This window comes from Scylla paramamosain, chromosome 19 (genome assembly GCF_035594125.1).
Source record: "Scylla paramamosain isolate STU-SP2022 chromosome 19, ASM3559412v1, whole genome shotgun sequence".
Taxonomy (NCBI): Eukaryota; Metazoa; Arthropoda; class Malacostraca; order Decapoda; family Portunidae; genus Scylla; species Scylla paramamosain.
The window spans coordinates 23,506,142-23,523,641 of record NC_087169.1 but is presented as its reverse complement, the minus strand read 5'-3'; the positions used below and the strand labels follow the sequence as shown (position 1 = coordinate 23,523,641).

Genomic DNA, 17,500 nt, shown 5'->3' with positions numbered 1-17,500 from the left:
AGCAGGAGGAAGATCTGGACACCTGTTTCTCCTCTGGCCTCTCCCTTTGCCTCGCTGGGCTGGCCGGGTCAGGGGAGGGGAGAGACCATGCCTGACCTTGCTCGCTTCTACGCAACGACCTTGAAGACGAGTCACGGCATCCTCTTGTGGGTGGCTCAGGTGGTCATGCCGGGACTCGACTTGACGGGGAGGCTTTCCTTTGAGGTGAGGTCGTCTGGGTCTTGGTCTCCTGGTTCTGTCCTCTCTTATTAATCTTGTTTTTGTTCCTTTGTCTTATGTATTATCACAAACTCTGGTAACTAATTGTAGGCGTGTAATTAGTCCATATATTCATTGGTATATAACTAAAATATCTGTTAATACTTTAAACTCTAGCATTACTAATCGTTTGATAAAAAGATGCAGATTTCAGAAGGCTAATAATGTTTATAGATGGCGATAGACTGAAAGAATTGACTACCTGTGTGTTACCTCTCCTTCCTCTTATGTAACGTGATATTAATTGTTACCAGTATTGCCTTGTGTTATATCACCTGTGTTTATATGACCCTCCCTCCCCAGACTGTGCTGCTGCATGGCCTCCAGGGTGATGGTGGCGGCCACAAGACGTCCAAGTCCTGGGGCAGTGTGATAAACCCCCCTGGATGTCATCAGTGGGGCGTCCCTGGAGGTGTGTGACTTGCCGGTGCTGTGTATTCTGTACTGGTGTTCATTGGGTGTGGTGAGCAGTACCTTGACAGCAGGTGATACATGAATATTTGTTAAAGCCTCTTACCAAGTGTATTTTTTTGAAGGAATGATGTAAAGAGAGAGAGAGAGAGAGATTTTTGAAGGAGCTAAAGAGAGAGAGAGAATTTTTGAAGGAGCTAAAGAGAGAGAGAGAATTTTTGAAGGAGCACTAAAGAGAGAGAGAATTTTTGAAGGAGCTAAAGAGAGAGAGAGAATTTTTGAAGGAGTTAAAGAGGGAGAGAGAATTTTTGAAGGAGCACTAAAGAGAGAGAGAATTTTTGAAGGAGCACTAAAGAGAGAGAGAGATTTTTAGATATGATGTCAAAAATTGTGTTTATAATTCTGTTTTCTCTCTTTTTTCCTTCTTTTCATCTCTTCTCTTTTCTTCCTTTCCCTCTTCTCTACTTCAATTTTCCTTTTCACCTGTGTTCTCCTCTGTTTTTCACCACATTTCATCCCTTCCCTCCTCCCTCACACCCTCTTACCCTCTCACCACCCCCTCATGGCCCTCAGGTACTGTGCGAGAGGGTGGAGGGGACCCTGAATGCAGAAGAAGTACTCACTGGTCTCGTATGAACTCTCCCACAGGCATCCCAGAGTGTGGAGCTGATGCCCTTTGGTCCACCCTGTGCTCCACCAGCTTCAGGAGTCAGTGTGGCATAGATATATGTGGATGACTGTGGTGTCTTGTCTTGTGTGGAGTTACAAGGTTGGTGTATGGATGGGTAAGTGAAGTAGAGATAAGATTTTAATTAGTGGTTTTGTAAGGTTGGGTAGGAGTGCTGTTCGTCTTCATCAAGGGCTGACGTGTTGTGTGTTGAGTGAATGAGGCTGAAAATTGTGTGTTTTGGTATATGTAGGAGATAAGATTTTAATTAGTGGTTTTGTAAGGTTGGGTAGGAGTGCTTCTTGTCTCCATCAAGGGCTGACGTGTTGCATGTTGAGTGAGTGTTTAAATATATTTGTAGGAGATAATATTTTAGTGGTTCTCTTCCCCAACAAGGGTTAACACATTGAAAGATTGTTGTGGGTGAGAGTAACGGTGAAAGTTGTGTGCCTTGTCTTGGTACATGTAAGAGATAAGCTTATAATAAGTGTATTTGTAAGGTTAAGGCAGTAGTGCTTCTCTTCCCCAACAAAGATTAAGGTGTTGAAAGAGTGTTGTGAGTGTGAGGTGAGTGTGAAAGCTGTGTGCCTTGCCTTGCTATGCGTTTTGTATATTTATCATAGCACTTTCCTGCCAGACCACCTGTGTGTGTGTGTGTGTGTGTGTGTGTGTGTGTGTGTGTGTGTGTGTGTGTGTGTGTGTGTGTGTGTGTGTGTTATATAAAATGCAAATAAATAACTACATTTCTCGACTGATGGGAGAAACACACTTTTAAAAGGCTCTATTCAAAGTAGCACAGGTTTTAAGGGATGTTTTTTATTGTTTTAGTGACAAATTAACAACATTCCTACATTACTGTCAGGAGAAACACTCAAGAAAACCTCTGCTAATCATCTTTGTGGCCTTTGGAATCAATTGTGAGAGAGAGAGAGAGAGAGAGAGAGAGAGAGAGAGAGAGAGAGAGAGAGAGAGAGAGAGAGAGGGCTAAACCAATTCAACTTGATATGAGAGAAAATCTAATTATCTTCCATTCCCACAGAACCGTCACCCCAAACAATGAGTGGTGGAGGGTGCGTTCTGCGTTGACAGCCAGCATGAGCGGTGACAGGAGGTGTGTGAGACGCATGACAGCTTTAGTGACAAGTTCATGCAGGCAGTGGTGCAATATTATTCCCTCAGCACTCTCATTCACTTTGAGGGCTTGGAAACCACAGTGCCTTCAGATTTGTGGAGAAGTGTGTGTGTGTGTGTGTGTGTTTTTGATAGTTATATTAGTTGTTTAAATCATGCTGGGCTAATATCTATCCCTCTATCAATGTGTGTGTGTGTGTGTGTGTGTGTGTGTGTGTGTGTTAGTTATATTGTTTAAATCATGCTGGGCTAATATCTATCTCTCTATCTATGTGTGTGTGTGTGTGTGTGTGTTGTGTGTGTGTGTGTGTGTGTGTGTGAGTGTGTGTGTGTGTGTGTGTGTGTGTGTGTGTGTGTGTGTGTGTTTACCTATTGCACGAGACAGGGGAAGAGGGAAGAGGAGGAGAGGAGAGGTGCTTGGGAGATGAAAATGTATGTGTGTATGTGTGTATGAATATTTTCCCTATCATACACAAAAACAACCCTTGAAATCCTATATATAATTTGCCATAGAACACGCTTACTCTCTCCCCACGTGCCCACTCCCTCTCTCCCACCCTCTCACCTCCCACACACCTGTATACCGCGTCCTGCAGCCTCAATGCACTCACCCCTTCTTTTCCAGCCATGGGTGCCTTGCCTCCTCGCACCACCACCACAAGCACCACCACTCCTGCCATCACCTACAAGGGGGAGACTGTGATGTGGCTGCAGGTGGATAGGTGAGGCATTGTTCTGGTGTTGTGTTGTGGTGTAGCATTATCTTGAAATCCACAGGCCTTCCACAGCCTTCCCACTGGTCTCCTTGTCCTGTCCTCCTCCACACAGCATCCACAGGCCTTCCACAGCCTTCCCACTGGTCTCCTTGTCCTGTCCTCCTCCACACAGCATCCACAGGCCTTCCACAGCCTTCCCACTGGTCTCCTTGTCCTGTCCTCCTCCACACACCATTCACAGGCCTAACCTAACCAACCTAACCTAACGTAACCTAGCCTAACCTAACTTAACCTAACTTATCCTAATCTAACCTCACACCCACAGGTTCGGAGGCCTCCAGAGAGCTGCCCAGAGTGAAGCTTGTGGTATAGAGGGACAGCTGCTGATTATCAAGCTTATGGAGTGACTGGAAGAAAGTGGGAGGAGCCTGGAAGGAGTGGTGGAGGTACAGTACTTGGAGAAAATCCCTCCACCATGACGACTGGGTGTCTGCTGTACAGTCCACCGACCAATGGTGAGAGAGAGAGGAGAGCGAGAGAGAGAGAGAGAGATTATTATTATAGTTTATTGACAGAATTTTGCGATTACAAGAAGCTTAAAGTAAAAATCATTTCACTAAAAGAGAGAGAGAGAGAGAGTCTTGATAGAGAGGTCTTGATAGAGAGAGAGAGAGAGAGAGAGAGAAGAGAGAGAGAGAGAGAGAGTCTTGATAGATAATATTGAGCACAGTCTTCACCGCTGGGTCGACTGTGGGGGCTGCGCTACTCCGGTTGGTGGCCGGTTGGTGGCCGTGGGCTGTTCACGCACTAGCTCTTGCTGTGGCTGGCATGCTGTTCTGTCCTCTCTTGTTCCAGGAATTGCTGTCTGAGGTGTGTGTGTGTGTGTAGAAGCCACCATCATCAACCACAGCAGGTGATAATGATGTTTCCTGCTTTCATCCTCATTGGGGCTAGCCAGACCAACTTGGGGCTGTACTGGGGTGACGCTGTGTGCCTCAGGTGTATCTGGAGGGCTGAGATAGTGAGAAGGTAACAATTAAAAAGGACTAGTGTACACTTAAACCATTACAAACACTATGTAATGCTGGTATACACACACAAACACTGGTTTACACATAGAGACATATATAAACACTTGCTATGGTTTGTATACTCTTAGAAACACACATAAACTCTTAATAAGGTCTAGTATACACACAAACTTGTATACAAACACTAGTATATATTTAGAGACACATCCAAATCTTTGCTAAGTCTGATATAAGCACATAAACTCATAAGATGCTGGTATATGCTTGGAAATCTATACACACATTTGGTTAGGCTAGTATACACAAATCTATACATATATTAGGAATTTATTGAATGATTGAGATGATTAGTTCTCTCTCTCTCTCTCTCTCTCTCACTCCTCTCTCTCTCTCTCTCTCTCTCTCTCTCTCTCTCTCTTTCTCTTTCTCTCATATCCTTTGTCTATCTCAAATTTTCTCTTTTAATCCCTCCCTCTCTGTCTGTCTGTCTGTCTGTCTGTCTGTCTGTCTGTCCCACACTTCTCATACACCCTTCCTGTCTTCATACACTTTAGTACACCCTTCCTGTCTGCCCCTGGACCTTAATACACCCTGTATCACCCTTGCATCTCATTAAACTATCCCTATTTGTCCATCTCAATAAACCCTGTCTAATTTCCCTGTCCGGCTGTTTGTCTCATCTTACTACACCCTGTCTCTCCTTGCTTCTTGTTGCACCCTTCCTTTCCCCTACTCCTCAATACTCCCTTCTCACCCTGTGTCATGTGTAAATATTTAAATATTTATATTCATTTGTGGCATTCTTCATGTGTTTTTGGGGTGTTTTGAGTGTGTTTGGGTGTGTTTTGGGGTGTTTTGGTCAGTTTTGGGGTGTTTTGGGTGTGTTTTGGTCAGTTTTGGGTGTGTTTTGGGGTGTTTTGGGTGTGTTTTGGGTTGTTTCGGGGTGTTTTGGGTGTGTATTGGATGAGTTTGGGTGTGTTTTTGGGGTGTTTGGGTGTGTTTTTGGGATGTTTTGGGTGTGTTTTGGGTGTGTTTGGGTGTGTTTTGGGTGTGTTTGTTTTGGTGTGTTTGGGTGTGTTTTGGGGTATTTTAAGTGTTTTTTTGGGTATTTTAAAGGAGTTTGGGTGTGTTTTGGTGGCTAGGGGTGTGCTGTGGGTTGGATAAGACTGTTTCTGGGTGTTTAAGTGGGGTGTGCATGCGTTTTGGGGTGTTTTGGATGTGTTTTGGGGTGTAGAGAGATGGACGTGATGTGTGCAGGGTGCCTCAGTCCCTGGATGGGTGTAGAGCAGTACGTGGTGGTGCTGTCTGGGTCTCGTGGTGTGGGAGTGCATGGAAAGGAACAGATAATATAAGACAGTTTATCATATTTAATTATTTTGTTTATTAATTTATTTACTATTATCATTATTTTTATTGTTTTTAATTAAAGGGGGGTTAATTTTTACGTTCATCTTTTGTGTTCGGGAGTGGTTAGTGCTATTGACAAAAAAATGGAGATCGTTTTATTTTTTAGTGTGGAAATTGTTGCAGTTTGTCAGGTGTTGATTGGTGTTGAGAGTCGCAGGTCCCGTCTCGCCCTCTGTCATAAAATAAACAGTAAAGGGTTGGTTTTCGCTGATAGTTTATTTCCTTTAACGTAAACATGTAATGATATAGTTTTGTCTGTGTCTCCTGATGGTATGGCACTCTTGGCTAATATTTAACTAATTATATTCATGTCATTATCTGAATAACTAATAACAATTCACTATCCTGCATGTACTGTCAAGTCTATCGAAACATCAGGACGTCAATTGAGAGTCATGGATTTCAAGGGATTCCGATTTATTGCTGCTTCCTTCTCAATTTTAATAGTTCAGATAGACATTGCGTGTGGGGCACTGCTATTTACGAAGAACTGGAGGGTCCACGGAAAAGAAACGGATGTTATATTCGTAATCTACGCAAAAAATAAGTCTAGAAAAACAAACCACAGCATCTCTATTCATCCATTCTGTGTGTCTTCTCTTCTCTCTCTCTCTCTCTCCACTCTTAATGCTGCTGTGGGTCTCTGGGCTGGAGTACATCACAGAAAGATTGACACAGACGTTATATATGAGAGGATGTTGTCTGTAACTATGCTATGGGGACATTGCAAGTTTGTGGGGTGTAGTGAATGAATAAGTGTGCCCTCTATAGCATACTTAAAAACCACACACACACACACACACACACGCACACTCTCTCTCTCTCATCTCTCTCTCTCTCTCTCTCTCTCTCTCTCTCTCTCTCTCTCTCTCTCTCTCTCTCTCTCTCTCTCTCTCTCTCTCTCTCTACAGACTCACTATTTCCTAACCCTTGCCTGAAACAAATGAAAAACTTTTATCCCTTCTCCAATCACATTTTAATTTTCTACTGACAGTCACAATCCCACAGTATATGTAGTAAATTTCAACTTTTACTTTCAGGTTACCTTGTTGTTGATATGCAGTCTTGCTATGTGGGCGATGAACACCTCTGGGACATGACGAGCAGATGCCCATCCAGCACAGCTCAACTTGTATGGAATCTGGACCTGGACCATCACATGAATGCCACTGCCTTTGATATGTGTTTGATATGGCTTCTATTGCTTTCAAGTGACCATCTGCCTCTGTGAAATATGGAAGATCTTACAAGGTCAAGCATAATATTAAGCAAGTGATAGGAATGGTGATATGAGTGTGGTGTGTCTGAATTAGCTGTCAGAGTATTGTAAATATTATTACTTAGTCTTCCCAGTTATGAAATTAAGAACAGTTGTGAAGTTTGCTTTAAAACCCCTTCATTAACTTTGCCACAAAACACTTTTACATGTTGTCAAAAGTGTGTAACTGTTATGAAGTGTGTGTATATATCATTACTACAGAAGAATCTGGAATTTCCCCTCAGATTACTTTAATGAATGAAGCTTGAGTTCACAGATGTGTGGTTAGGTTAGGTTAGGTTAGGTTACACAACCAAAACCACTCAAAATTATACATTAATTTTTTTTATAGAGCAACATGTGTGGAAAGTGGTACCAGAAATATTTGCATAACAAATATTTGGTTGTGGACCTTAGCACTTATACAGTACTGCACTAACTTACACACATGGTTAATTAATGATGTAATACTCAGGTGAAGCTGGATTTTCAAAAGACTGATCAATATTTTTTCCCAGATGTCATTTTTATGCAGCTGACTGAAGGAGAAAAACATTGCAAAGGTCACACTATTCTTAAATCTTACTAAAATGTATGCGCATCACTTTCTGCTTTCACCCCAATGGCACACCAACCAAAATTCATGGGTATGGAGATGGCTGGACTAGTTCCTGTGGTCACCCCTCTTATATCTTAATTTGCCACTGTCTTCCCTGTGTGCTGGTTAAGTTCCTGCATATTGCAATACTTAATCTACTCACTGCTGAAGTCCCTGGAAACTAGGTAGAATAATTTAGAATGACATGGTTAAGTTAATGCCTATAAAATCTCATTTGTAATATTCAGGAAGATTGAATTATTCTTCCTCTGTTGAAGCAAATGATATGACATTGACTAGAAGCTTTCACAATATTTATAGACTTTCTTGTATCAGCGATCTTTTGGAAATGCAGCCATTAATCTGTAAATACTTGTATAGTGTAGCTGGCATGAAGGTTGCAGTCTTCATGATGTACTAGTGGACAAGCAGGAAGTGATGGTGTTGAGCCACTGTAGTAGTGATGTTATGGTAGGAAGTTACTGTCAAGATCAGGACGTCTGCAAGTTCAAATGGTCACCTAACAATTGCACCTTAGTAGAAAAACACACACAGGAAGTTTATGCAAGTTTTTATCCTTATATGAAATGTTGCTAGTGTTAACATATAAAATTGTATTGCATCAAACCCCCATACATTACTGTCTCTATCCAGTATGAGACCGGTGTTCAGGATAACAAGAAGCCGGCATTGCTCAAGCTGACCACATTTCATCCATTTATACATACTTTTTATTATTAAAGCTTATCTTGTAATTATTGCTGAAGACATTGACTCATTTATTTATTTATTTATGACTTAGAACTATGATAAAGCTATGGATTGATATAATTCCTGATTTGTTTCCATTCTTGTCTCCGCTTGTCCATCCCTGAGTGGTCAGAAGCGGTGCTCCACTGATGATGTGGAAGCCTGAGACAGCCAATCATTTAATGGGCTAGGTTACCTTTTGTCACCAGTCTTCTGTGTGTCACTCACTACGTTTGGAAATGTTTACCTGTTCTATTTAATTTGTTGGTTATAATAATGTTTATGGTCAATAAACTATTTATCTGTGTCAGTATGATAAAAGCAGTTATTGTTGTTATTGTTATTATTATTATTATTATTATTATTATTATTATTATTATTATTATCATTATTATTATTATTATTATTATTATTATTATTATTACACATTTTCCTCCTTGTATTTAAATATTATTATTATTATCACGCATTTTTCTTGTATATAAATAAAATATTGTAACTGATTATTATCTTTTTTTTATCATTCATGTAGACTCAAACTCTCTCTCTCTCTCTCTCTCTCTCTCTCTCTCTCTCTCTCTCTCTCACGAATAAAATGACTGGTGAGGAACTCTAATCATTAAAGTGCTAAAAATTCCACTAAACCACGAGAAATAAATTATTAAGCCGTTCATTGCAAGGGCCACAGTCAGAAAGTGAAAAAATAAAAAATAAAAATCCTTAACCCCTAAAGGACCGCGCGGGGTAAGTATATCAGTCCCGCTAGGGCGGGGGATATGGGGAAAAACGTGCAAAATAGCTTATCTTTGCATGCTCAGTACGCCTAACCTACAATAAACGAGTGAAAGAAAACAATACTTACCCCACAATCAACTCCTCCTCTTTTGAATGGTACCAACCAGAAGTTTCTAGGTGCCATGGTTACGGAGATATGACGAGTTGATTGAGGTGGTGTGGCGGTGAAAGTGAGGGGGCGCGTCCGATCAGTGATGGTGGCTCTGGCTTAGTAACGCAGAAAACGGGATCTATGACCTTTTTTACCCTAATTGTACTGGGGCCTGGTGTACTAGGCCCTGCAACAGGTTCAGGTTGGGCTGATTGCTGGGCTGGTTGCTCTGGTTTTGCGGGTGACAGCACTTCATCATCGGTGGTGGCTGTGGTGGTGCTGGTGCCCCTGTCTCCTGCATCATCAAACCCCAGCACATCACTGTCCTCACTCTCAATAATCGTGGAGACAGTGATTTCTAACTCCTGTTCAATGCCACTTATACTTAGAGGCCTCCTAGCTGACGTGGAGGGCCTAGAGTGGATGGATGGAGTGGAAGTAAATACGCGCGGGGGCGAGTGCACCAAATCGGACGAGGCGGAATCACTTCCATGATGACCAGCCATGACGAAGGCTAGCGGGGAACTGACAAACCCTTCCCATCCTAGTCTTAATCAGTGTTGCCATACACTTGGCTAGAAAATCGGGCGGAAAAACGCATAATTTGGCGTTATTTACAAAGAGACGTCGATCGACGTCCCCGGTCCTTTGAGCCCAAAACGTCGATCGACGTCCCCGGTTCTTTAGGGGTTAAATACCGAGGCTAAGTAAAACATAAGGAATTAGACAAATGATAATTAATAAACACATAAGGAATAATTAATAAACAAAAATTAAGCCAGGAAGACCATTATAATTATTGCAAGGAGACAATATGTATGTATATGTAATTCGAGGTTAAAATGGCTCAAATCTGGTCAAAAAAAGCACATCAATAGTATGCCATAAGTGAAGGTGTTCCTCAAGGCAGGGAAGGTTGGGGGGGGGTGGCAATGAATAGGGGAGGGGCTATGAACTATTGGGGGGGGTAACAGTCCCAATGACTATTAATTAATGACGCATCCAATTTAGCGTGTGTTAATTTTCGCGTTGTGATAATCTAAAGGTTTTCTCGCGTTTTTTTTATTATTTCTTTATTTATTTTATTTTATTTATTTATTTTATTTGGCAGGTGTTATATATATATATATATATATATATATATATATATATATATATATATATATATATATATATATATATATATATATATATATATATTATATATACACGCAATTACAGATGTTTGATGATAAAAACGGATAATGCCTACATATACCGAATCTGTATTGCCACAATATATAATTTACTATGTATGTTAATATCGGAATACATGAACTGGAACTTAATTCCAGTTCATATATATATATATATATATATATATATATATATATATATATATATATATATATATATATATATATATATATATATATATATATATATATATATATATATCAGCATTTCATAGGTATAGAAATATGGGTAAGAAAATATATCTGTAAATTCAGGTGTTCATTTATTAAGCAGTACATAATTATGCTACTTGAAAACATGAAATAAAAGTAGGTTTTGTTAAAAGGTATCCATGATGGACTGTGCACTGGGTTGTATCAGTCAAACAGCCTTTGAACCAGGAATGTGCCATAATGATGCAGTTTTTGCAGAAGTATACTGCGGTTGACACTACAAAAGCCTCTGGAGAAGATTGAGAATGCTGATAATTTGTCATCAAGAGATTATTAGAGATGGGAGGGAAATTGATTTAGAACATGATAGGTGTTATGATAATGCACAGTTCATCATGGGTACAAGGGATTTTTGTTCTTTGTATCAAAACAGGGACTTAAATTAACTTTTCCTGAAAATCTCTCACACTCATTCACCTCCTGTTTGTTTTGAAGAGAGAGAGAGAGAGAGAGAGAGAGAGAGAGAGAGAGAGAGAGAGAGAGAGAGAGAGAGAGAGAGAGAGAGAGAGAGAGAGAGAGAGAGAGAGAGAGAGAGAGAGAGAGAGAGAGAGAGAGAAAATAAATAAATAAATAAAAAACCACTGTAGGCCACTTCATTCACAATGCCCAAAGAACTCGGCAACATGTAATGTAATGCTTACTTGATGCCATGAGAGAGAGAGAGAGAGAGAGAGAGAGAGAGAGAGAGAGAGAGAGAGAGAGAGAGAGAGAGAGAGAGAGAGAGAGAGAGAGAGAGAGAGAGAGAGAGAGAGAGAGAGAGAGAGAGAGAGAGAGAGAGAGAGAGAGAGAGAGAGAGAGAGAGAGAGAGAGAGAGAGCATCCAGTCAACAAGGCCATGGGAATAAAAATTATTAGTAAATGAGAGATGAAAGGATGGTGATAACAAGTGATAAATTAATGAGAAATGGAAGGATGGTGACAAGTGGATGGAAAAATTATGATAAATGAATGAGAAATGAGAGAATAATGATGATGGTAATGAATGGAATGTATGTAACCAAACCTAACCCAACTAAACAGTGTCAGTGCAGGAACTGTCAGTGTCAGGAACAGCATTGACAAGAGCAGGAACACTGGAAATGATAAAGAAAGGAACAGACACACCGACAGAGTTCCCTGCAGTGGTGTTCGCACATCAACTGGATGAGGGCATGCCAGAGATAACCAGGGAGTCTGTGCCAGTCTTGGTATCTCTGGAAATGAGTAGAAATGATATACAGCATTATGATAAAGAGGCTGAGAGGGACAAGTCACTGCACCTGCCGATTGACTGATTGCTAGCTATTCACTTCATAGCCAGGAAATACCAGAATTTTGAAAAGCAACTCATGTAATCTATAAGAAACATGAAAAGTGACCCCAGCAAGTACAGGCCGGGCAGTTTGACTTATGTGATATGCAAAATAGTGGAAACAGCAATTAAAGATATTGAATCATACACTTACCAGCAATCTATTCAGTGTACGAGTACAGCAGTCTGGATTCCTGCCTGGGAGATGCACAGAACTGCAGGTGATAAGTGTTAAACAAGTGGACAGTGTTTAAACAAGGGCCTGGACACTGATAAAAGCATTCCATACTGTACCACACAACAAGTTATTATCAAAGCTAAAAAGTAACAGATTGAAGGAGGTGTGTTAAACTGGATAAAGTCAGTCTTGAGTAGAAGAAAGCAAGGGGAGCTTGTGAATGGGGAGGTAAGGTCGAGATATGGGCCAGGGAGAGGAAAAATTATTACCTCTATTAAGGAAAGAGGAAGGAAGGAAAGAAGGAAAGATGGACTAGAGGGAAGGTCAGCAGATGGGAGGAGGAGGGGCAGAGAGTGGATCATTAGCTCTATAAAGGAGAGAGGCTGGAGGGAGAGAGAAGGATGGGGAACAGAGGAATGCTCAGCTGATGGAGTGACAAGGAGTGGAGGAGTGTTCATTCTATATAAAGGAGAGAGAAAGGAGGAAAAGTGATGGAAGGCTTGAGTGAAGGGATGGACAGTGGCTGAGGGGAGATAGAAGGAAAAACACACACACACACACACACACACACACACACACACACACACACACACACACACACACACACACACACACACACACACACACACACACAGAGGCACATAGATGCTAAGGGAGGAAATCTGTCTGGGAACAACAAAAGTAGGTAAAGTCTCAGAAGTTTTAATATTAACCTGCCACACTTAATTCCTTTCTGTCTTCCTTCAGTCTCGTCCCCTTCCTTGCTAACAACCGCAATTTCAGAGGATTCAAGACTGAGGAAACACTTTGAACAATGGACACAAGTGCAGTATATTATTCTGTTATTCACCATGACTGTACCTCCATTTATAGTAAAGGGAGGAGGAGGAAAGTGCACTTGGTGGGCAAGAGAGCAAGGGAGAGGAAGAGAGGGAGAGGGAAGGAACAGGATAACAGGAAAGGGGTAAGGGGAGAGAGTGAGGGAGTGAGGAAACAATACGAGATGAAACTGGACATGAAGGGAGTGGATGGAGAGGGAGATGAGGAGAGGGGCAGGAGGTAGGGGGTGCATAGAAGCTCCGTTGAGTGAGAGGGGGGTCACAGTTGGGTGAGTGAGTGAGTGAGGGCACAGCAACACATGGTGGGGGGCATAACACACCTGCGGAAGGGAAGATGAGGCGGAGTAAGACCAAAAAATTACCTTATTCCTGCGAAACTTTCTCTCCCAAATGCTGACCATCAAGCCTTCAACTGTTGACACACACAAACCTAACCTAACCAACAATTACTGACATGGGAGACACAGGACACACGGCTGAGAGGACACACACACACACACACACATCCTAAAACACTTCTGTCTACACCTCCACTACTTTCAAAAGGCTCTAGTTGAAAGATAATAGGGATTTTAAGGGTGTTTTTATGATTCTAGTGACAGATTAACAAAATTTTCATATTATTAACTGGAAAAACAGTCTTGAGAACTTGGTTAATCATCCCTGTGGCTTTTGAAAATAGTCGTGGAGAGAGAGAAGTGTTTCTGGATACTGGCCATACATACATACATACACACACACACACCTCAGCAACACAATGATATATTTACATGACACCAGTATTGACACATGACAGGGAAAAATACATGCACAGAGGACATTAGAAGACATCAATTCATAAATAAACCACACTCATATAGACTTTGTATCCTACAATTCCTCGGATAGAACATGACAAGAGGGAGAGAAAACGGCTCAACACAAACACAAACACTTCAAAACACACACACACACACACACACACACACACACACACACACACACACACACACGTACAGACAGAAACACATAAAAGCAATGCATAAATTCAGGTCATAGGAAGACAAAGTTGCCAGTCAAACTAACAGAGGCACTTCATAAATCTTGGCCTCAATAAATTAAAAACTTTGAACTCCCCATAATTTGTTGAGCGTCTTTTTTTGGTAGTGTGCCTTTCAACCGATGCCTGGCACTGGAAAAACACCGTGCCGCCCTGCATCAAACTTTTCACTGCAACAAACTTTAGTGTCAGTGGTTCTGTCTGTCTTTCTGCCTGTCTGCCTGTCTCTTTCCTGTCCTTTCTTCCTGCCTGCCTGTTTCTGTCTCTGTCTGTGTGCTTGTCTTTTTTGGCCTTCCTTCCTGCCTGCCTTCCTGTTTCTGTCTGTCTATCTGCCTGCCTGCCTGCCTGTTTCTGTCTGTCTATCTGCCTGCCTGCCTGCCTGTTTCTGTCTGTCTATCTGCCTGCCTGCCTGCCTGTTTCTGTCTGTCTATCTGCCTGCCTGCCTGCCTGTTTCTGTCTGTCTATCTGCCTGCCTGCCTGCCTGTTTCTGTCTGTCTATCTGCCTGCCTGCCTGCCTGTTTCTGTCTGTCTATCTGCCTGCCTGCCTGCCTGTTTCTGTCTGTCTATCTGCCTGCCTGCCTGCCTGTTTCTGTCTGTCTATCTGCCTGCCTGCCTGCCTGTTTCTGTCTGTCTATCTGCCTGCCTGCCTGCCTGTTTCTGTCTGTCTATCTGCCTGCCTGCCTGCCTGTTTCTGTCTGTCTATCTGCCTGCCTGCCTGCCTGTTTCTGTCTGTCTATCTGCCTGCCTGCCTGCCTGTTTCTGTCTGTCTATCTGCCTGCCTGCCTGCCTGTTTCTGTCTGTCTATCTGCCTGCCTGCCTGCCTGTTTCTGTCTGTCTATCTGCCTGCTTGTCTCTTTTTGATATCCCTTCCTGCATCCCTGCCTGTCTATGAAACTTTCTATCTTTCTGCTTGCCTGCCTGTCTCTTTAGGCCTTCCTTTGTTTCCTGACCTGTCTGCCTGTCTATAAGTCTTTGTCTGTCTGTCTGTCTGTCTGTTTTTCTACCTCCATGTCTGTCTGTATGTCCTTCCTCCCTGTCTGTCCGTGTATCAGCTGTCTGTCTTTCTTCCTGCACGTCTGTTTGTGTGTCTTTCTCTCTCAACAACAGTATATAATATCTGTTCATCCTTCACTTTACACACCAATAAAAGAAAGAAGCCCTGCATATACGTAGAAACTCTTCCTGGTATTTCTGAAAGAAGAAACATTCTGTAGCAACACAAACAGCAACACTGGTTTCTTAATACTGCAACACACAAGTACACAGAAACACTCCCTCCTAGAAACACCCAACCCCTGCAACACACAGCCACACCTACACAAATCCCCCTCCCACTCTCTCTCTGGATGCAAAAAAGAAAATAGAGCAATGGTGAAACTTTGGATACAAACAGCAACTCTAACAAAAAATCTGGGGCAGTAGGCATTAATGTGACCCTTTACTGTGGCCATAATCGTTGCTCTGCTGTGTATTCAGTGAGTGTGCAAGGCTGCCATTAATTCCCAGGCTTGTAAGTTGGTAATAAATATGGTATGTTATTTCCTGTTTATATATGAATTCCTGAAATTATTCTATTCCTCCTATGGTGTTTACATTCATCCATGTAACTTAACATATAATTATTCCTCTCATGGTACTTTTCCCATACTTAATCTAATCTAATATTATTCCTCCCATGGTGAATTCTTGCTAACCTAACCTATTTTAACCTTGCCCAAAATTATTTTTCCCAAGGTACATATCTTTACTCAACCTAACAGATCTAATCTAATCTAATCTAATACTATCCCTCCCATTGTGAACTCTATCTAACCTATTTTGACATGGCTGAAAAATTATTCTTCCTAAGGCACATAACCCCACCTGACCTAACCTAACCTAACCTAACCACCTGACCTAACCTAACCTAACCTTGTCTATCATGATAATTATTTAGGGGTTAAATCTTGAGTGGAATAGTTGCAGAGGAAAATTTATTTTACTTATGGAAACTAATGGAATAATATTAATTTTCTCAATAAAGTTCTGCTAAATTTCCTTCACAAAATCAAGGAGATGAAATGAATATTGGAAAAAAATAAAAAAATAAAATAATAATAATAATAATAATAACAATAATAATAATAATAATAATAATAATAATAATAATAATGTCTCTGAAAGTTTGAGAATATATAAAATGCAAATACTGAAACAAAGAAATAACAATTATATATCAGATAAACAGTAGAAAATCTAAGTACAAAAATTATGTCAAGAAAAAAATGAGGACAACAAATACAGAAAAGTGGAGGCTGGTGACCTGTGCTGATTGACCTCACAGGGTCACCCCCCCCACACACAGGATACACATGTCAACATCAGGAGGCTGGTGACCTGTGCTGATTGACCTCACAGGCTCACCCCCCCCCCACACACAGCAGGGCACCAAAAGGCCTAATGGCAGTCACATATAAGGCACATTACATGGCTTAGTGGCCTGCCATCTGCTGCCTTAAGCCTAATGTTTGTTGACATGGAACCTGCCTTTCTAAATGAAACTAAATAAGAATACTATACATGAACTGCCTTCCTAAATGAAACACACACACACACACACACACACACACACACACACACACATTCTCTCTCTCTCTCTCTCTCTCTCTCTCTCTCTCTCTCTCTCTCTCTCTCTCCATGTGTAAATTTTTCTCTTATTTTCACATCTATGTTACCTCCTCCTCCTCCTCCTCCTCCGTCTTTACCTCTCGTTACCGAGAGAGAGAGAGAGAGAGAGAGAGAGAGAGAGAGAGAGAGAGAGAGAGAGAGAGAGAGAGAGAGAGAGAGAGAGAGAGAGAGAGAGAGAGAGAGAGAGAATGAACGCAAAAAAAAATCATTTCCAATTTAAAGAAAATTAAAATTCTTAACGAAAACGAAGAGAAAGAATGAAATAAAATAAACAAACAAACAAACAAACAAACAAACAAACAAATAATGAAGAAAGAATGAAATACCTTTTAATATATAATTATTATGCAACTGAGAGAGAGAGAGAGAGAGAGAGAGAGAGAGAGAGAGAGAGAGAGAGAGAGAGAGAGAGAGAGAGAGAGAGAGAGAGAGAGAGATTCATCAGTGTTCTCATTTGAAGGAGTGTCTGTCTGTCTGTCTGTCTGTCTGTCTGTCTGTATGTATGTATGTGTGTGTGTGTGTGTGTGTGTGTGTGTGTGTGTGTGTGTGTGTGTGTGTGTGTGTGTGTGTGTGTGAGAAAACACACACACACACACACACACACACACACACACACACACACACACACACACACACACACACACACACACATTTGCTAAATTAAATATATACATGTGTTTTGCAAGCGAGAGAGAGAGAGAGAGAGAGAGAGAGAGAGAGAGAGAGAGAGAGAGAGAGAGAGAGAGAGAGAGAGAGATATATATTATCATAATAATAATAATAATAATAATAATAATAATAACAATAATAATAATAATAATAATAACAATAATAATAATAATAACAACAACTCACCACTTCCTTGTACGTTATAAAATCCTTTCTTCCAAACAACAACAACAACAACAACAAATTTTTCAAAACTT

At 41.2% G+C, this 17,500-nt stretch overlaps 2 protein-coding genes and 1 long non-coding RNA gene across 18 annotated transcripts in view; 1 reads left to right on the top strand and 2 right to left on the bottom strand.

Moving 5' to 3' along the window:
* Positions 1–8,730, top strand: part of LOC135109969 (valine--tRNA ligase, mitochondrial-like) — a 17,360-nt gene extending 8,630 nt beyond the window's left edge. For 4 of the 15 annotated variants that reach the window (XM_064021914.1, XM_064021912.1, XM_064021913.1 and 1 more), the window contains 8 exons: positions 6–204; positions 562–670; positions 1,243–1,377; positions 2,376–2,447; positions 3,093–3,189; positions 3,509–3,698; positions 4,039–4,212; positions 6,662–8,730. In XM_064021914.1, the coding sequence (XP_063877984.1) occupies positions 6–204; positions 562–670; positions 1,243–1,377; positions 2,376–2,422 (490 nt within the window). In that variant the 3' untranslated portion in view covers positions 2,423–2,447; positions 3,093–3,189; positions 3,509–3,698; positions 4,039–4,212; positions 6,662–8,730. Of the gene's footprint in view, positions 205–561; positions 671–1,242; positions 1,455–2,375; positions 2,572–3,092; positions 3,190–3,508; positions 3,699–4,038; positions 4,213–6,661 lie in introns of all 15 variants that reach the window. The other 11 variants (XM_064021925.1, XM_064021927.1, XM_064021926.1 and 8 more) reach the window with 9 other exon arrangements.
* LOC135109979 (uncharacterized) overlaps positions 1–9,376 on the bottom strand; it is a 72,039-nt gene extending 62,663 nt beyond the window's left edge. For both annotated transcript variants that reach the window (XR_010273027.1, XR_010273025.1), the window contains exon 1: positions 9,090–9,376. This is a non-coding gene — a long non-coding RNA (uncharacterized LOC135109979). The remainder of the gene's footprint in view (positions 1–9,089) is intronic.
* Positions 9,377–10,598: 1,222 nt separating this feature from the next.
* LOC135109965 (uncharacterized) overlaps positions 10,599–17,500 on the bottom strand; it is an 18,698-nt gene continuing 11,796 nt past the window's right edge. Inside the window, exons 5-6 of the mRNA XM_064021909.1 lie at positions 12,006–12,066; positions 10,599–11,753 (exon numbers count right to left, since the gene is read on the bottom strand). Coding sequence (XP_063877979.1) covers positions 11,604–11,753; positions 12,006–12,066 — 211 coding nt within the window. The 3' untranslated portion in view covers positions 10,599–11,603. The remainder of the gene's footprint in view (positions 11,754–12,005; positions 12,067–17,500) is intronic.